At 39.4% G+C, this 21,556-nt stretch overlaps 1 protein-coding gene and 1 pseudogene across 2 annotated transcripts in view; both read left to right on the top strand.

Annotated features, from left to right (window-relative positions):
• FGD4 (FYVE, RhoGEF and PH domain containing 4) overlaps nucleotides 1-21,556 on the top strand; it is a 206,620-nt gene that overhangs the window by 127,021 nt on the left and 58,043 nt on the right. Inside the window, exon 2 of the mRNA XM_084877864.1 lies at nucleotides 11,392-11,544. Coding sequence (XP_084733990.1) covers nucleotides 11,392-11,544 — 153 coding nt within the window. The remainder of the gene's footprint in view (nucleotides 1-11,391; nucleotides 11,545-21,556) is intronic.
• On the top strand, nucleotides 7,616-8,138 carry LOC311618656 (adenylate kinase isoenzyme 6-like; annotated as a pseudogene). Its single transcript has one exon. The product of its transcript is annotated as an adenylate kinase isoenzyme 6-like (transcript).

The following is a 21,556-nucleotide window of genomic DNA, read 5'->3' as shown; positions in this document are numbered from 1 at the left end:
GATGAAGGCGTCAGGGGTTTGGAAGAAGGACCCTGGCCACTGTCCCTTCCGCTCTCTCCCCATAGCCACAGAACCCAGTTTCTCTTCACAGGACTCTGTTCTGCTCCCAGCTGCTCCCTTCTCCAAAGCCCAGGGTGAGTGTCTGATTTTGTATGTTGACTCTTGAAGAGGGTGTTTGGGTTTCTAGCAAACTTCTGTATCTCCCTGTTGGTGATACAGAATCCCCACTGATTTCACAGCCGGATGTTATGTGGGCGCCTCTTCCAGCTCTGGTTCTCTGCTCTCAACTCCATGCTCTTCGGGGGGAATCTTTACAGCTGAGCTACCCCCCACCCCCAAACACCCCCACCCCAGATTCTCAATAAGGACACGTGGGTGCTAGCCAGCTCTTTTTGTGTCCACCCTTCCTATAAGCCTCAATGTGGCTTCTTCTTTAAATACTCGATTGTAAGACTTCTGTTCAGCTAGTCTTCAGTTGGTTATTCAAGTTGATTGTTTTATATTTCGGTATTAATTCTGGTTTGGTCCTGGGAGGAGGTGAGTGTAACTTTCACCTACTCCACTGTTATCTTGGATCTCTTGTTTTTCTTAAATTGGATTTCTTTGTGTGTGTTGGGTATTGTGAAACTCCTGGCTGCACAGTCTTGCCTTATATGAAGGTACAGAGTCAGAGCAAATAGCTGTAATTTAACAGAGATGTAAACTTTTTGATTACCTGTTGAGTGAACATCAAAGGAGTATGAGCTCCAGTCCCTGTCCAGAGGCACTTACAGGTTATATGTAAATATAACATCTAACATCTGCTTGTCACTTAACACCACCTCAATTTACTCACCTTGATAATGGATATAAAAATTCCAGCTTTGCCTTAGCTGGTGTGGCACCAGGAAGTTTCCAGTTTGATTTGGGGCTTGATTTGGTTCTCAGAAGGGAACGTGCAGGAGGCAGCTGATTGATGTTGTGCTCTCACATCAATGTTTCTCTCTCCCTCTCTTTCCCTCTCTCACTAAAAATCAATAAACTATTCTTTAAAAAATCACTAGCCTTACTTTATTACGTAAACTTAAGAGGATCAAATGAAATAATGCATACAAAGTGCTTCACATACTGCATACTTGGCACAGAATGAACAATATTGTTAGATTTTATTACCACCATTATTGCTAATAGTATTTGCAAGCACAATTGTTGTAAACGGTGTCAGGTTTAAAGCACTTGTAGTTTCCTGATTGTAAATATTTTTGTAACATTCAGGATAAATCGTTTTGAGGGTATGTTACTGAAGGGCATGTATCTATTAGAATCAGTGTAAACCAGTCTGAACTTATGCATTGCACTGCATTTATAGAAACTCCTCTTTGTGTCCAGAGAACAAATCAGTTGAGAAAAGGTCATTTTGAGAACTAGTTGTTTTTACTTCCTTAAATCAGCAGTTGCCAACCTTTTGGACCTCAGGGACCACCAGTTGGCCACCACTGTTCTAATACACTGTTGGTAGATGGGTTATAAGTCTTCAGAAAGAAGTTAATCTTATGAAATGAAATTTTTTGCCTGATCTTGAGGTTTAAACAAGGAGGATCACAGAGTATAGGAACAGTTCCATCTGTTTGTGACTGCAGGATGAAAGGGCAGTGGTGTGCTTTTACATTCATAGGATGCTTAGTTTCTCGAAACAGTATTTTAATTCATTTGGATTTAAGATCACTAAAATGTATGTGGTGTGTGGAGTTTTTTGGCAAAACAGAGAAAATACTTGCCTCAATGAGATAAAACTGCATGTGTTATTCTACATATGACTATTCTCTGCATTGTTAATTAGTGCAATACAGCCCTGACTGGTTTTTCTCAGTGGATAGAGCTTTGGCCTGTGGACTGAAGGGTGCCAGGTTCAATTCCGGTCAAGGGCATGTACCTTGGTTGTGGGCACATCCTCAGTGGGGGCATGCAGGAGGCAGCTGATCGATGTTTCTCTCTCATAGATGTTTCTAGCTCTCTATCCCTCTCCCTTCCTCTCTGTAAAAAATCAATAAAATATATGTTTTTAAAAACTAAAAAAATTAGTGCAATACATTACATCCCATTTTATGACCACTTTAAGATTTTTCCGTATTTCTACGTTGTATGCCTCCAAGTGTGCTAGGCTGTGGATTTTGCAGCTGAGAGGAGGAGGAAGGTGAAGAGAATGGAGAAAAAGTGGACTGGCAGAATTACAGAATGTGATTTCACCTGTTTTTTTTACAATCTGAGAGCTACTCCAGTTAGCTATTCCAGAAGCAGCACCAGCCCCGGGTGCACTTTTGTGGTCTTCTCATTGTGGGATTGTGGAGCCTCGAAGTGGGTGGCAGCAGGGTCATGTTCAAAAACCGAGGGCAGGTTAGAGTTTCGGTTCATAATTTGAGATGGTCATGAGGGCAGCCACAATGATTTTTGGGAAGTCTGGAGCAGGTACCAGCCGTGGTGGGGGAGGGGAGTGTGTGGGAAACAGCCACGGAGATAGCTGACAGTCGTGGGAAGAATTCCTGGGGGCAACTCTCCCCAAATGTTTCAAGTCACAGTAGTTCCACGGGATGTTTACTTGTATAGTACATAATATGTGATGGAAAAGTTTCCTGGACACACTGCGTTCCAAGCTAAACAGGTTTTTCTACTGTCGGACTTTTCCAGCCTCTAATATGCCCACTGGCATCATGAACACCCACGATAAAGCTGCACATTTGGCAGGCCACCTGTGTTTCATATAGAACCATGGCGGTTGGGGTCGGGGCCTGGTAAGTGGATGGTGCCGATGAAGGGTCCTGTGGCTGGAGCAGGGTCACACGGGACACCCTCGGGAAGAGCTGCCCTAGGGCGTGTGGTGCGGGCTCTTTCCCGTATAGTCCTGAAGGGACTATACACCCCAACAACAAATACCCCAAAAGTGATCTTTAGGCTCTTAGTAGGTAAGTGCTCTTTCCCTCCCTCCAGCCTAATCACTTAACTGGCCTTTGATACTGCTGGTAATGAAGTTAAGGATATCAGTCCACATAAGAAGGAGGACAAGTGATTTAACCCGTAATTACTGAGACCAAAAACAAACAAAAACGTGGGTCAGAGCCTCTGTACAATTGGCTGTCTGCCCTGCATGGAAAAGCCTTTTTCTCCCCTCCTTTAAAAGGCAGTGAAATGATATTTTAACGAATGAGTCAAAGGGACTCTGTCTGAAAACGTTAACAATGAGGTTGAAAAATGAGGCAGATGGAGCATATAGGGATGGCTGAATCCATTGAAGATCAGGCCAGACTGGTTATTCTAGACCAGTGGTCGGCAAACTGCGGCTCGCCAGCCACATGTGGCTCTTTGGCCCCTTGAGTGTGGCTCTTCCACAAAATATCACGGCCTGGGCGAGTCTATTTTGAAGAAGTGGCGTTAGAAGAAGTTTAAGTTTAAAAAATTTGACTCTCAAAAGAAATTTCAATCGTTGTACTATTGATATTTGGCTCTGCTGACTAATGAGTTTGCTGACCACTGGTCTAAACAGTCTCATAGGCAGGAACTACATTCTTCTTAAAGTGAAAGGCACTGTTTGCATGTCATCTTAGGCAGGGGCCTAAATACGGATCATCTTTTACTCCTCTCTGATCCTCCTCCTTCAGCCACTCCTCTAATGGTTTTCTCCTCAGTATGTCCAATAGTCATTCCTCCTCTTCACCCTCAACCATTGCCATCATTCAGGACTGGTGCTGTTGCTTTGTAACCATAGCTAGCAAGGGAATTGGCACGGGGCGGGGTGGGGGGGGGCAGATGGAGGAAGGGAGATAGGTGTTCTACACGTCTAAGGAAATGTACATCTCTTTCTCCATTTGAACCATGAATTATAATATGTGATGGTGAGGATTTTGTCTTATTTGTTCTCCTGTCCCCAGTAATAAACACAGTACTTGGCACTCCTAATTAGGGAGTTATCAGTCAATACATTTAAGTAGGGACAAAAAGAAAACACAGAGTGGAATAAGTCAAACACTTGGTAGGTTTTATCACTCTGCAGTTGACCATTAGATACTCTCAGTGCTTAAATAGTTTGTACTTTGGCAGCATAAAGATGAGAGCTATTGAGATTAAGCACCAAATTTAAGTGGCTGTAAGCATACTTAAATGTGCTAATCAAAACCAGCAATTGTGATTAGTATCAAAGGAAGAAATGTTGGAGGAAAAATGAAAAAAAGCCTATGGATCCAGGACACACAGTTGCAATCATGGTAAAGAGTGAAGAATGTGATGAAATCATCTGGGGTTAAAATTATCTTCAGTAAATTCTCCATATGTCAAGATATCATTTTTTCATTACTAACACTGTTACTATCTTTAGTGAATAAGAGATCCATAGTTGATGTTCCAGGCCATACACTTGTAAATAATTAATTATTATATTAATTTGCAAAAGAGTCATTATTTGTTCAACATTTATCTGAAACATTCTATTGGGAATCCCTGGAAGTGGAGAGATTGGGCACTAGAGCAAATGGCAGCTACAAAACTGAGAAAGTAAGGCAGCAAGAGCAAGTGCTGGATGGTAGTAAATAAAATTTTAGGCAGTGGTGAGGGCAAATTTAAACCGACAGGAGGCAAAGGGGTAAGGGCCGTAGAAGGCTGGAGGGAAAAGAGACTAAGGATCTCGTCCCTTGACCCCCTATGTTGGCACTGTATAGATTGGAGTGCCATACAAATAGTAATCATGGCACATAGTTACATAGCACTTACCATGTGCCTGCTGCTACTCTAGTACTTCCACTAGCACCGATGAAATCACAATCCTCACAACAACCTTATGGGGGGGGGTACAATTATGAATCCTATGCATTCTTATTTATAGGTGAGGAAATTGAAGTATAGAGAAAGTCAGTCAGTCATCCAGCTAGTAAATGTAGAAGGCAGGATTTAGTTCTATGATAGTCCTATGACTGAGGTGCCCTGAAGAATGTTTAAATTGCAGTCAGGGTATATTTAGTGCTTAATGATATAATGCTTAATAATCTACAATAACTCGTGCAGTTAGCACGGAAACAGCCAGCTCTGAAGATCAAGGAAAGCTGTGTGGGTGTGCATGTGCAGAGCATCTGAGCCGCCCCTTTGATAGGTGATTCTCTCGGAAATTTAACATCGGTTATCAGGTCCACCCACACAGTAATGTACCTAGAGATCTTTGTGCTGTAGTCATTAATATCAAAGCTTAAAATTGTGATGAATCTTAGGCTCTGGCAGAAAGAGTGACGGCTTCAAGACTTGGCAGTTGATTGCATGAATGGGCAGCTTCTCAGAGACATTTCTCACCACCAGCACAGTAGTAACGTAGGGTGTGTGGATAAGCCCAGACATGGGTGTTATAAATTAGGAACCGTCTATCAAAGAAAGCACAGCAGGCTATGAATCTCCTCCAACTCTAGATGGTGTCAACTAGAACCACCCTTCACAAGGAAGCGAAAAGAAACATGTATTTGTGGTTTTTTTTCTCTGCTTCCACCTTCCGCTCTGGTCATGGCTGCAGATACAAACTAATTTTGGTTGCTTTAAATAGCAAGAACTTTCTGTAATCTTGACCAATAGATTTACTTGAACGTAGGTAAAAGGGGAACCTCCCTCCGTGTGTGGTTGTGGGGGAGCGAACTGCTTCCAGGTCCCTTCCCGACACAGGGGTTCTGCAAGGAGCTGGGTCTCTGAAGGAACACCGATCCCAGGCACAGCAGAACACACTGACCAGACCAGTCCCAGCACCAGTCCGGCCTCATCATGCACTGTGTACTCTCCATGCATCCTTTGCAGGAATTCATGGTAGCTAACAGATGGTCACTCTGCAAGTGAGGAGCAGGGACTCGGACCCCTAAACCCACATTCAGATTGTAATATTTGCAGTTTCCTCCATAGCAGGCTCTGTGGCCGTGGACCTCATCTGTGAGCACCAACTTCAAACTAGAAATTTGACAGGCTTCATGAAAGGGGTTTCAATGCAGTTCATCTAGCAGAATTCTAACTGTAAGGGACCACCAACAATAGCATCCTATAGGAATTTTGTTATTTTTTTCATCCCTGCAGGGTAGCAAAAATAAATAAATAAATCACTCAGTAATTAATTAGGGACATGTTTTCTTTTTCAGAAAAGTCAAATATTTCTAGTTGTTTTTAAAAATATATACTTTATTGATTTTTTACAGAGAGGAAGGGAGAGGGATAGAGTTAGAAACATCGATGAAAGAGAAACATCAATCAGCTGCCTCCTGCACACTCCCTACTGGGGATGTGTCTGCAACCAGGTTCTATTTTTATTATACCAATATTAAATTCTTGGTGTTGATACACACACACACACACACACACACACACACACACACACACACACACACCATGGTTTTGTAAGGTGCTTAGGAACCTGGGTGCAACTCTCCTGTAAATCTAATATTATTTCAAAATAAAGTTTTATTTTTTAAGGTATTTCTTTTACTTCTGTTCTCCTAAAAAGATTGCCTCCCCTAGAAAGTCACTTTTGTTCTCTTAAATCCAAGCAATCCTCTTGTCCTGAGGGGTGGGGTCCATTGTAATCTTCTGAGCTAGAGACGTGGTATAGTTGCGAGAGATGTTATGAGTGGATGAGGCAGGACAGACTTGGCCATAACAGGACCATAAAGATGTGATCTGAAGTCTTGGATAACATGGCAAGAGATTTAGGCCTGAAGAATCCAAGAACTGAGTGGACTTTACTTTGAATGGAGGGCCAAAAAGTAAGCCCAACCTTAAAAATGTGAAAGAGCTATTCAAGAATGGTGTGGCAAAACAAACAGCCCAATCCATCGTTTTGCAAAGAGGAGACAAAGTTACCCTAAACCCATCAGAGGCATTATCTGCCACTCACAGGTGTCCTGCAAAAGAAGTCAGGTCAATAAAAGGTAAGCCATACGGGCAAACTCTTGCGTTGGAAAACATGAGGCTGGATTAATTGATATTCTGAGGAGCCGCTGCAGGTAGCATAGGTTTGGACATTTCTTATAGGAGAAAAGACCCAGAAAGCTTAAGGAGACAGAGAAATTCGAAATGCTTAGGGCCAGTGGCTAAAAAAAGATTACCAGTCATCAAGAGAAAACAGTATTTAAATAGGACAACCCCACCCCCATACTAATAGAATGTGATTAGTTAAAGCTGTTCCAAGATAACAATTTAATCACTCCTTCTGGTTCTTGGGAAATTGGGACCAAAGAGTCTCTTTAGTTAATATGAATTGTCTTGAATGGGTGGACCATCTGGTTACAATTTGGGTTTCAACTCTGTTATGCAACTGGCATCCAAAAAGAGGATTGTCTCCAAATGTGAGTAGGCCGAGTCAGTCATAAACAAGCAAAGAGAAATTTAACTTTTTATTGCTAACATCCAAGATGTTAGGAGATGAAGTGTTGCATGAAATTGTGTTGTCTTTAGGTAAACTTTCTTTACCTTATGTGCTTTACCTAGAACAGTGGTCAGCTAACTTTTTTGTAAAAGGCCAGATGGTAAACATGTTTGGCTTCACAGTGATATATGGTTTCTGTTGCATATTTGTCACTATTTTTAAAAATAAACCCAACCATTTAAGCATGTGTTTTCTAGAGCCATCATGTTGAGGGCCATGTTGCTTCCAGGAGTTGAAGAAACCACATTAGGCAAAGAATTTGCATCAACTTCAGGACTGAAATTCATTAATGTAGGCGATTTATTACCTCAAGAAGGGCAGTTATATGATGGCTGTGAGGAAGAGTAGGATTGTCCCATTTTAGATGAAGATAGAGTAGTTGATGAGTTAGAAAACCAAATGAGTAAAGGTGGAATTACTATTAAAAGTTGTGAATTCTTCCCTGAATGCTGGTTTCATATAGTTTTTGTGCAGGAAACAGATAACAGTGTATTGTGCAAAAGACTTGACATAAGGGATTTAGTGAGAAGAAAATAAAGGAAACAGTCAATGTGAAATTTTTAAAATTCTGTATGAAGAAGCATTGGCATCCTACAAGAAAGAAATAATGCATCAGCTGCCCAGCAATAAACCAAATCTAGAGGGTAATATCAATCAGATATCAAAGTGGATTGAGGAATGGATCAAAGAACATAGCTCTTCACTTATAGGACTGGACACTTTATAATCACTCTTAATATTCCTCTGCCCACATCATATAAATTGTCCAAATAGGAGTAAATATTTTTATTAAAATGGTGCTGCAGAACTAATAGGTGAATATGTTTTATGTTTGGCTGATTTTGTTTTTGTTTTCATAGGAAAGCAAAACAATCTCAAGTATAATGAATATAATGTTATTAAAGATTGAGAATAAAAACTGTCATTATTTAATGCTTCGATTGCTAAAGAATAAATAAATCTGACCAGATGGGTAGATGGATAATCTTTTAAATCTATTACAGAAGAAAATGAACATGATCTCTTAAAATTAAACTAAAGTCTAAAGATTTTTTAAAAGTGTTTTCTTTTACCATATTTTCTTTTTTTAAATTTTATTATTATTATTATTATTTATTTTATTTTGGAGAGGGAGAGAAACAGAGGAGGAGAGAAATTTTTTCTGTTTACTTATTCATACATTCTTTGGTTGATTCCTGTAAGTACCTTGACTAGGGATCAAACCCACAACCTTGGCTGTCCTTCACTAGACCCCAGCAGGTGGCCTGTAGGATTGCCAACACATTCTTGGGATCACCACAGAATGAAAGTCCTCATGCCCCTAAAAGACGAACTAACCATTTGGACGATCAGCTGCATTTTTTAGAGATATATTTGGCCTACTTCACAGTTTTTTAAGAAGGTCACACATTTAAAGATTTGAGCTTTTATTTCTTCTCTTTACAATTTTAGTAATATGCTGTGAAATAATTTTTTCTACATCTTACATTCAAGAAAGGCCTTTTAACTCTATTATATGTTCATGTCTCCTTTGTCAAATACTAATTGAGCATAGTGGTTTGGGTCGATATATGGGTTCTATTCCATTGGTCTGTATGTCTGTTATTGTGCCAGTACCAGGCTGTGTTGAGAACAGTGGCTTTGTAATACAGCTTGAAATCTGGTATTGAGATCCCACCAACTTTGTTCTTCTTTCTCAGGATTGCTGTGGCTATTCGGGGTCTTTTTTTTATTCCAGATGAATTTTTGGAGAGTTCTTTCTAGGTCTGTGAAATATGCTGTTGGTATTTTAATGGGGAGAGCATTGGACATTTTAATGATGTTGATTCTACCAATCCATGAACATGGTATGTTCTTCCATCTGTTTATGTCTTCCTCTATCTCTTTTTTCAGTGTTCTGTAGTTTTCCGCATATAAGTCTTTTACTTCCTTAGTTATAAGTTTATTCCTAGGTATCTTTTTTGTGTGTGTGTGTGTGCAATGGTAAATGGGATTACTTTTTTAGTCTCTCTTTCTCTAAGTTCACTATTGGTGTATAGAAATGCCATAGATTTCTTGGCATTAATTTTGTATCCCAAGAAACTAGAAAGACCAATGAGAAAGGATATATGCACCCTTATGTTCATAGCAGCACAATTCACTATAGCAAAGATTTGGAAATAGCCTAAATGCCCATCAGCAGATAAGTGGATTAGAAAACTATGGTACGTCTATACAATGGAATACTACACTGCTATAAAAAAGAAGGAATTCCTACATTTGCAGCAGCATGGATGGAACTGGAGAGCATTATGCTAAGTGAAATAAGCCAGGCAATGAAAGAAAAATACCACATGATCTCATTCATTTATGGAAAATAAAGAACATTATAACCTGGTGAACAAAAAGATAGATTTAGAGGCAGAAAAGCTCCGAAAGACTGTCAAATTACAGCAGGAAGGCTGGGGTGTGCTGGGGAGTAGGCGAAAGAGATCAACTGTAGGACTTCTATGCATGCATGTAAGCACAACCTATGGATGCAAGACACTCAGAGTGTGGGATGAGGGCATGTGACGGGGTAGAGAAGGCAGGGGGAAGGTCAATGGAGGGAAAAAGGAGATATATGTACTATTACATGTAATACTTTAAACAATAAAATTAAATTAAAAAAAAAAGAAAGGCTTTGTCATATTTGGTTAAATAATGAAATGCTTAATCCAGTGGGCAGTCCACTTTAGCAGAAAGCTGTTTGATGAAAACTTACTATGTTTGTTTTACCACTGGGTCTCTCAGAACTTCTCAGACAATACTTGGTACTCTTACCATCTTCTAAAATCAGTATTGCCAACATAAATTTTAAAGGGAGCACAGACAAGAAAGCAGTAGTATGGTTTTTAATCTATATTATTTAACAATCATTTGAAATAAGAAGGATTTGTTTTTTTACTCAATAGAAAGTTGATTGGGTTTTATTAGCTTTTCTTGTTTTGACTAATAATGCCTTTTATTTCTAAAAGTTCTCTTTTCATAGATATTTGGTTTCTGTAAAAATGGAACTGTTTTTAACCAAATCACATTTTCTTGGCATACTTTACTTAGTAATAGTGAATTCCCTGGTAGAAACAATTTTTTCGCCTGAGCAAGGTCCAAACTGTTATTAATATCACCAAGTCAACTAGAAGAAAAGGAAATTTAATATGAGTGTAAAGAGAAAACACTGGTATATGATTTCTTAAAAAGTCTCTGAAGTTCAACGTTTAACCTCTATGTTAGAAATCATACAAAAAATTTATGCATTTTTTCCCTCTATCTCTCATGATGTATTTCAGTGTTTTAAAGCATATTTGGGGGTTTGAAATGTAAAAGCAGGACAGAGTTAATCCATATAATCTAATCATTCTTTGGGAGGCAAGGCTATTACTACTTGTATATGCTAATTTGGAGTTGAGTAAGCTGGTGAGTGAGTGTATTTGTTTATTTCTAATGGAGCCATTTTCCTCATTCTCACAGTCTTTAGGGAGCTGTCAGGTTGGTGCTTTCCTGCTTTGCTTTTTCGAGTTGCTCACTGACTGGATTCTTGAAAGGAACGCTTTTAACAAGTTAGTTGGGGCCCTCCAGTCCTCTCCTTAGGTGGCTTTATCTGCATTGATGTGCCCTTTTTGTAGCCCTGCAAGGAAAGGAGTTGAAAAAGTGTGTGTGTGTGTGTGTGTGTGTGTGTGTGTGTGTGTGTGTGTGAGAGAGAGAGAGAGAGAGAGAGAGAGAGAGAGAGAGAGAGAGAGAGAATGCGTGTGTACTCGTGCACAACAGTCTGTCCATGTGCATTATAAGGTTTCCTAAGCACATGGAATGAGATCTTTCCCAGGGAGACTCTTTTGTCAAGGTCAGCACACATGGGAAAAGCATTTCTGTGCTTAGTCTCCTAACGGAAGAAATTTAAGTCATGAGACATGGTTGTGCTCTGCCTCTGCATTTACCTGCCCTTTCTTTTTGAACTCTCGCAGGCAGCAGTACCTGTCCAAAGATCACTATCGTTCCACCCTTTTTGAAGAGCAGCACAACCACACTGATTGATCAGAATGTATCTGATGAAGAGGCTCAGGGAATAAATGGAAAAACGCCAGCAAAACACTCAGCTGCAAGTCCAAAGCCACAAGGTACGTTGATGGGGTGGTTCTTGGAATAGGTTGGGTACTTTTTTCATCAGTGAAGGCAACCCAAAAGAATGGTGACCACTAAGGAAGAGTTTTAAGCTAAAAAATGGGAGGAATTGAGTGCATTTATTGTTTTCAGGAGAAAAGTCAGTCAGTGAACCTTCTTGGACAGAGTTGGGTATTTCCTCTGCTCCTAAACCACCTCATACATTTCTCTGTCACAGTTCTTTTCATGTTTCAGAAATCGTTTACGTGTCCCCTTAAGGTGACTGAGGTCTGTTCATGCATTATGCCTGACTTAGCACAGGGCCTATCTTACTGTTTGCGTAATATATGTGTGACAAAGGAATGTGTGTTTAGAAGTACTGTCAGCAGTTCTTGTGACTTGCTAAATGTCAGAGGATCTGTGAAACAGATCATTCTAAAACAGTTTACCGTACTGAGTAAGAAGGTGCTTTTACAATATTAAGGAACTTGGGCTTGAAAAACCTTAGTAAAGTCATCCATAGAAAATAAAAATAAATGGTTTAAGAAAGGAGTAGCCAACAAGTAGTAAAACAACCATAATGGTGAATTTTTTCAGTAATCGTTCCTTTTTACAATAAATTTTTAACTGGATATTAACTTCGAGAAGCATGAAATTATAATTCAGAAGGTAGTAACACCCTTTGAAATGTACTGTAAAGCTAAGCTCCATTATGGTTTAATGTGTAGTTTCTTCCTAACAGGTTTTTCTTTATACTGAATGCTCAACATTCAGCCAAGAAACAAACTGGGCATTTGTAGAAGTACTATACTTTGGAAAAATCAATTTATATTTGGTTTTTATTTTGTATTTACTTTGATCTCTTTCCTGTTCTTGAAAGAAAATAAGTTTTATAAAGAATGCATTATAAAAGAGCTGATGTTATTTTTGAAAGTTCTTCTGTTTTAAAGATTTCTGAAAGAGAATTTTAAAAGGGATTTAAAATTGAGTCTTCCACATTATGAAATATTTTTCTTTTGTACTCACTACTAGCTGTATTGGTGGTCGCATGAGTTATGGCTAAAAGCAAGGTGAAAAAATTGGTGATTCAAATGAATGGTCTAATTCATGTGTTTATAACCTTTTCCTTTCGCCATACGCATCCCTATAACATTGATGTGAATACGAACATAGCAATTTTTTATCATGATTTAATTAAGCCATTTATTTGCAAAGTGCAAAATTCCATCTTGCTTATTAAACCTGAGCTGACAAAGATCAAACAGGGTAAGACTATGAAAAAAAGAATATAATTTAATTTTATGTAACTGCCCAGATCAAAAGCAAGAATTTCATTATTTATAAAGCCTTTTTATGGAAGTATTATTGCATTTCTTCATTGTTTCTCATAGTTCACTGAGATAAATTACAGAAGTGTCCTTCCTGAGCTGTGTGCTGAAATAATCATATTCTTTAGGGAGACAACGTGTAACCTTGCTTTTACTGTCTGTAGTTATATGAAAGTCAGTGTATTGCTACTTCAGTACATATTTAGTTCCTATTTTGAATGTATACATTCATGCATACAATGTTACATAACTACTATATAGTCATATTTTTAAGTATGAAGAGTACACTCTAACATGATAAAAAGTATAGTATAGTAAATACATAAACTAATAACATAGTTGTTTATTATCAAGTATTATGTACTGTACATAATTGTACATGCTGTACTTCTATGACTAGCAAGTAGTAGGTTTGTTTACAGCAGCATCACCTATGACAGCTACAGGCAGTGGGCAATATGAATTTTTCAGACCCATTATAATTTTTTAAATTATATTTTATTGTTTTTTTACAGAGAGGAAGGGAGAGGGACAGAGAGTTAGAAACATTGATGAGAGAGAAACATTGATCAGCTGCCTTCCGCACAGCACCCACTGGGGAGGTGTCCGCAACCAAGGCACATGCCCTTGACCGGAATCTGACCTGGACCCTTAGAATCCGCAGGCCTACGCTCTATCCACTGAGCCAAACCGGTTTTGGCAAGACCCATTATAATTTTTAAAGGGACCAGTCGTATATTGACTGAAACATTTTTATAGTTCATGACAGTACTCAATAAATTAAATAAGTACTTTATACTTCTTTTAAAAAAATACTCTTTCCTTTTCCCTTCTCAAATTCACATTTGTATAGGAGGAATCTAATACTTATCAGTCAAGATTCACTTTTGTTGTACATTACAATTAAGGCATAAAAAATATATTTTCTCCCAAGAAAAAATAAACTGTACTTCATTGTTGTTTAACAAGTTGGAAAAAAAAATGTTTAAAAGAAATATTCTTGACCGATCCTCATTTGTTTAGAGCTTTGTCCCGATATGCCAAGGTTGTAGGTTTGATCTCAGGTCAGGGCACATACAAGAATCAACCTATGAATGCATAAATAAGTGGAACAAGAAATCAGTGTTTCTCTCTTTCTCTTCCTCTTTCCCTCTCTCTCTGTCTAAAATCTGTATATTAAAAAAATTCTCACTCATTTTTGTCCCTTCCCTAGCTCCCTTGGTAAAATTTAAACCACACCTCCTACTTTGACATTTCATATTTCCCCATCTTTACTTTTTGTTCTCATTCATTACAACCTATTATATATTTTATTAATCCACAGCAATTTTTTTCCTGCCTTTCCCCCAAGCATGCCTCATAGTACAGCAGATCTTCAGTAATACTTGAATGAACCCCTGCTTGATCACCATGTTTCCTCCACTTTCTTTGTTTCTGCTATTTTTTGTTTACAACGTAGAAAGTGTGCCCTATAGAGACCAATGTCTCTGGAGTGAGGATATATCTTGGTATTGTGAGATCAGCTGCCAAATAGATTGGGCACTGCTTACTGACTTACCTACCAGTAAGCAGTGTTCCTCACCCTCTTGTGAAAGAAAGCTACTTTTCATTTCTCCAAACCTTACGAACACCTGGGTGACCAAGGTCGAGAAAGGAAGGGGATGCTAATGTCACTTCCTGTGCAGATGAAGGGATTATCACACCAACCCCTGTGTTTTCACTAACATACTGCAAATCCCTTACAAGTTATAAACGGTGAGGATGCTGAGGCTTCCAGATTTAAATTGGAGTCTTCTAATTTAATTGAAGACTCTTGGTCTAGATCAGTGGTTCTCAACTGGAGGCAGTCTCCCCATTGGTATTGTCTAGAGCAGGGGTCTTCAAACTACGGCCCGCAGGCCACATGCGGCCCGCAGAGGAGTCTGATCCGGCCTGCCAGGTTTTTTGGGCAGTGAGCGCAGCTGAGGTGTTACAGTAGGAATTAGTAGTTCATATAGTCTGGCCCTCCAGCTCTCTGAGGGACCGTGATCTGGCCCCCACTTTAAAAAGTTTGAGGACCCCTGGTCTAGAGACTTTTTGCTTGATTCAACTTGTGGGAGTCGCTACTGGCTTTTGCTAAGTAGAAGCCAGAGATGCTGCTCGATAGCCTATAAGAACAAGTCAATAGTTGAAACCAGTTTGGCTCAGTGGATAGAGGATTAGCCTGCGGACTCAAGGGTCCCAGGTTCAATTCCAGTCAAGGTCACGTACCTTGGTTGCTGGCACATCTCCAGTTGGGAGTTTGCAGAAGGCGGCTGATCGATATTTCTCTCTCATCAGTGTTTCTAACTATCTCTCTCCCTTCCTCTCTGTAAAAAATCAGTAAAATATATTATTAAAAGAACAGATCAATACCCCTACCCCACCCCACCCCAAAGAATTATCTAACCTGAAATGCTAATATAAAGCTCTGATCTAGATCATAAAAATAGCTCATAATTAAATTTTTTGTTTCTCATGTGGCATACTAATAAGATCATAGCTATAACTTATTATGGTGAATTTTAAAAGAAGACACGGTATTGAATAACTTTATTAGTGGTGTTTATGTAGTAATGTGTCTGGAACAACATCAGGTTTATGTTTATTAATTACCAATAAGTAAATATTTTTTAAGAATTATCGTTTTTTTTTAAAGATAAAAGAGCCAAATTTTAGATTAGAGATTTGATAACCTTGCCATTTGAATCTAAATTGGAGCCTGTAGATTTAAAAGTGGGTTCCTTCAATAGTTAGGGCTTGTTTTCCCTCCCCCTTGGAAAATACCCTAAGGCTCGGAAAACAATGGTTTATTCAATTCATACCAACCCTACCAGTCAAACAAATAAATTACTGAGAAACTTCAAATGTAAGTCTTTCCTCTTGTTCACTGCTTTTAAAATTGGCCTACTTCCTGCCATGCTAGACAGGATTCAAAATAGCTTTCTTAGCAATTAAAGCTAATAGTTCTTTTTCTCTTAAGGAGCTTTGATCCACAACATTCTACATCATTAATTATTTTGATGAAACCCACATTTTGTCACTTCTTCATCATTAAACCTAAGTAGAAAAGTTTCAAGAGCTTGGAAAGCCACATTATTATTTGAATAATCTGAATATATTTAAAGTACTAAAATCTATTTCATTTGCTTCTAAAGTAAAACATTCTATGTAGAATGTTCAATTCTTAAGTTATAACACTATAAATTTATAATGTATTGATATATAGCCAGCTATTGTTTTTCATAGTAAAATAAAAGTAATTGAAATGTGGTGGGCATTCTCACCCTGGGCTAGATCACCCGTAGAGGGCTTGCAGGAGGCAGCTAATCAGTGTTTCTCTTCTCATTGAGGTTTATCTCTACCTCTCCCTTCCACTCTCTCTAAAGTCAATAAAAACAAATTTTAAAAATGTAGTGGGCAAAAAGGAGAAACCAAGATGGGGGCATAGGTAAATACCTAACTGCAGCCTCGCACAACAATTTCAAAAAATACAACTAAAATACAATATGGACATTATCCAGAACTACAGGAAAGTTGACTGACTGGAAATTCTACAACTAGAAGGAAAGAGAAAACCAGAAGTAAAATCAGAGGAGCTGTAAAAGCCTAAGGTATGGAGACACGGTGCACACGCGGAGAGAGGACAGAGCTGGAGAGGAGGGGGCAGCTGAGTGCCTGGCTGGCATTCTCTAGTGGGAAGGAGATAAAAGCTCCAGACTGTGCTGAACCCCAGTTCCAACTGCACTGAACCCCAGTTCTGGGCGAGACCCTGGGGACCCAGGCTCATACAGAGGGAATCTAGGCTGTAAGGCGGAAACTCAGGGAAGTGGCAAAAGGCAGAGTCCTGGAGGCATGCACATTGTGCACAAAGGACAGACTGTTGACTGTGCGCTGGACTGCCCTAGCGGAAAGGAGACAAAAGCTCTGGACTGCACTGAACCCCACTTCCAAATGCACTGAACCCCAGTTCCGGGCTCATTGCTGGAGAGATTAGACTGTCTGGTAGCGGGCGAAACTTGAGGGCATCTTTCTCTCAGAGGTGCTTGCAGCGAATATCAAAGGATACTGAGGAACACTGAGACTCAGAAACTTCATAGGACGGAGCTGATGTGAAGCCAATGCTGTAGGCTCCACCCTGAAACTCCACCCCATCCAAGCTGAGCACAGAGGCTTCTGCAATTTTCCAAGTCTAGTCGAATAAGGCTATCTCTGGGCATAGACACAGCTGATTCTCACAGACAATTGGCCTGGAGGTCAGTTCCTCCCAGTGATACTAACAACAATCAAGACTTAACTACAATAAGGCTGTACACCCGGTCCACAAAGGGGTGCACCAAGAATGTCCACCTCAGGTAACTGGGAGGCTGACCAACTGAACCATATAGGACACCTTAGCACACAAAGCCACCCTACCAACTCAGGGAAGCTGTGAAAATGCCGAGACAAGGAAACAGATCACAAACTAAAGAAATAGAGGACAAGAAGCGACTGGATATAGAGTTCAAAACCACGCTTACAAGGTTTTTCAAGAATTTCCTAGAAAAGGCCGATAAAATAAACGAGACCTATGAGGATATGAAAAGGGATCAACTAGAAATAAAGAATACATTGTCTGAAATAAAAAACATTATACAGAGTCCTAAAAACAGAATGGAAGATCGCAAGAATCAAGTCAAAGATTTGGAACATAAAGAGCTAGAAGACACTCTTCAAGTGAACCAACATCAGAATTATGGGGGTCCCAGAAGATGAGAGAGAGCAAGATACCGAAAACATATTGGAAGAAATAGTGACAGAAAACTTTCCCCACCTGGTGAAAGAATTAGACTTACAAATCCAAGAAGCTCACAGAACCCCAAACAAAGGAATCCAAGGAGGACCACAACAAGATACATCATAGTTAAAATTCCAAGAGCAAAAGACAAAGAGAGAATATTAAAAGCAGCAAGAGCAAAGCAGGTAGTTACTTATAAAGGAGCACTCATACGATTGTCAACTGATTTATCAACAGAAACCATGCAGGCCAGACAGGAATGGCAAGAAATATTCAAGGTGATGAATAGCAAGAACCTACAGCCAAAAATACTCTACCCAGCAAAGCTATCACTCAAAATCAAAGGCCAGTTAAAGAGTTTCACAAATAAAAGAAAGCTAAAGGAGTTCATCACCATCAAACCAGAATTATTTGAATTGCTGACGGGGGGTTCTTTAGGAAGAGGAAAAAAATAAAGATAAAAATTATGAACAACAAATACGTAACTATCAACAAGTGAATCTAAAAACCAAGGGAATTAAAAAATCTGATGAACAATATTAACTGGTGAATATAATAAAATCAGAGGTATGGAAGGGGAGTGAACTGACAATTCTCTGGGAAAAGGGAGTGGGGGGTGCAGGAAGAGACTGAACATAAACTGTGCACTATGGATGAGGACAATGGGGGGTGGAGAAAGGGCAGAGGGTGGGGTGGGGACCTGGTGGAGGGGAGCAATGGAGGGGAAAAAAATGAGGAACATTTGCAATAATATGAACAATAAAGATTTTAAATAAATAAATAAATAGAGTGGAAACTTAAAAAAAAAAAATGTAGTGGGCATCCCCAAACTTAAACTGCAATTAGTGTCTTTTTCATTCATAATAATTTTCTTTGCTTAGTTGAAAGTTTTTGAAAAATTAAATTATTTTGTTCTATTTACTGTCTGTAAAATTGGTTGTAATAGAGCCCATTTTATTTATAGTCATCTAGGTATCTCAAACTTAGCATGTCCAAAATTGTGCTATCCTTCCTCCAAAAAATATCCTCCAAAGTTGCCAGTTGATGACAATTCCATCCTTTCAGTTGTTCAGGCCAAAGGTCTCTAGAGTCAAGGATTCTTGAGTCCTTGCTTTTTCTCTCAGACCTCACATTTAATCTACCAGGAAATCTACTTTTAAAATATACTTGGAATCCAACTCTTTCACTATCTCCTTCTAAGCACTGTTATCTCTTGCCTGAATTTCACAATAGCCTCCTGACTTTTCTACTCTTCTACCCATCTCCCTTAAATTCTCAACACAGCAGCCAGAGTGAGGAGGCCATTGGAGTTTATGTCGTATGTCCCTCCTGTGACCAGAACTCTGTAGTGTCTTCTCATTTCACACATTTCAAAATCTATAGAAAGTTGTGGTATCAGGCCCTGCCTCTGATCTCAATCCTTGCTCTTCTGTGCTGGCCCTTTTGGGTTCAGTCACATTGGTCTCCACTGGTCTTCAGCTTTTGCTGTACGTGATAGAATGCTTTTCCTTAACTCCCTCAACTTCAAGTCTTGGTCAAATCAGAATTTCTCAGAGAGGCCCACTTTACACACCCTACTTAATACTGCAGTCTGCTCTTTTCCCTCCAGTCCCTACACTTCTGATCCCTTCTGTCTTATTCTTTTAACCTTCCCCCTTTTTTTTTCTTAGCACTTACCATCTTGTGATGATATATGGCTTACTTGCTATGTTTTTTCCCCCCCCTTTTGTTCATTGATATGATCTAGTGCATAGAGCTTAATAGGAATTAAATATTTGTTGAATTAATGAAAAAGTAAGCTTAAAAACAGCAACAACCCTGTACAGCCTGGCCAGGTAGCTCAGTTGGTTAGAAAATCATCCCCATATGCCAAGGTTTGGGGTTTGATCTCTGGTCAGGCATATACAAGAATCAACCAATGAATACCTAAATAACTGGAACAAGTCCATGTTTCTCTCCCCTTCCCCCACCCCTCAAGCAATAAATAAATGTTTTGTTTTTAATCCTGTATAATATAGATGTGTAAGATTTCTTGAGGATATATATTTTGGAAATGTCAGGTTCTTAATGGTTGTGTTAATTATATTTCCTTTAAAATGTATACTTTTCACATTTAGACCTCACATTGCTTCATATCCTCACTGATACTTAGTATTGTCACGTTTAAAATTTTTGGTTAATCTGTTGGGGTTACTGTGATATCATATTGTGGTTCTAATTTGCATTTCCCTGTTTAGCAGTGCATGGTTAATCACAATTATATAAATATCACATTTACTATTTCTCCTATTTGCGTCCTTTGGGCTTCAGGGGAAATTAGTAGTAATTCAAGATCTTGAGTTTTAGTCATAGTGAACTGGATGTGCTGATAGGACATCTAGGAGATGTTCAGAACACATTTCAAAATGTTTACACCCTCTGTAGTGTAAAAGAAAGGTCAGATATGGTGAGAGAAAAAGAGGAGTCATTTTCTTTTTTAAAAAATTAAATTTATTGGGGTAAATTGCTCACTAGGATAAAAAGTATGCATGATTTTCCTCTAAGACAGTGTATTGTGACACTTCAGCCATTCATGGGCCATCTTTATATTTTTGTAGCACTTCTGCTCTTTTAAAAAAACTATTTAAAATCCTCACCCAACGATGTTTTTATTGATTTTTTTTTTTTTTTTTTTTTTTTTTTTTTTTTTTTTTTAGAAGAAGGGAGAGAGAGAGAAAAAAAAATCCCAAAACATCTATGTGAGAAAGAAACACTAATCTCTTACCTCCAGTATGCTCCTAGGTGGGGAAAAAACCCATAACCTTTTAGTGTAGGGGATGACAGTTCAACCCTCTGAGCCACCAGTCAGGGTGGCATTTGTGCTCTTTTATTTAATACTAGAGGCCCAGTGCACAGAATTCATGCACTGTGGTTCCCCTCAGCCCAACTGCACCCTGTCCAATCCCGGATCCCTCGGGGGATGTCCAACTGATTCTGGTGATTGGGCCTAAACCGGCAGTTGTACATCCCTCAAGGGATCCAGGAACACTGGCTTCTAACTGTTCACCTGCCTGCCTGCCTGATCGCCCCTAATTTCCCCCCTGTTGGCATGGTCACCCCCAACTGCCCCACTGCCAGTCTGGTTGCCCCTAACTTCCCCCCTGCTAGCCTGGTCACCCCCAACTGCACCCCCCCCATCCCCACATCATTCTGGTCACCCCCAGCTACCCCCCCCCCCTCCTGTGGACCTGATTGCCCCATGCAGCCTTCCATTTGGTCATTTGGTCACCCCTCACTGACTACCCCTGTTGGCCTCGTAGCCCCATGCAACCTGCTGCTCAGTCGTTTGGCCTCCCCTCACTAACCCCCCTGCCGGCCTGGTCACCTCACATAGCCAGTTCAATCGTCCGTTCGGTTGTGATGGTCGCTTAAGCTTTTAAATATATAGATATGTATATTTACTAATTTACTAAACATTTGGATGATCTCCCTTGCTTAAGTAGATGTTTCCTCTGTGCTTCTAACATAACTGTGTATCCAACGCCCACCTTTATCCATGTAATTAAACTGTTTCCGCTCGAGACTATGAGCCCTTGATAACTCAGTTAGTTCCTTTATGTATTCCACAAATGTGCCACAAGCACTGTGCAGAGAGTTACTGGGAATGCAGTTGTGATCAAAACAGACATGTACCTACCCTTACAGAACGCCAGCCTTGTGGGGGAGAATGCTTTACATCTGGAATGTAATTGATATTTTATTGCTGCTCTATTATTTAATACTACTTAAAGCTAATTAATAATCATAATAATATGAGCACTTTGAGCGAAAGTACACATTGTTAATTATGAAATGGTTTAAGAGATAGAGGTAATTGAGATGGGAAAGGTCAGTGGAGTCACTCTGAGAACCTGACTGGCTGGAACT

This window comes from Pipistrellus hanaki, assembly GCF_964339955.1.
Source record: "Pipistrellus hanaki genome assembly, chromosome: 3".
NCBI lineage: Eukaryota > Metazoa > Chordata > Mammalia > Chiroptera > Vespertilionidae > Pipistrellus > Pipistrellus hanaki.
The sequence above is the reverse complement of the archived record's forward strand: the minus strand, read 5'-3'. Positions and strand labels throughout refer to the sequence as shown.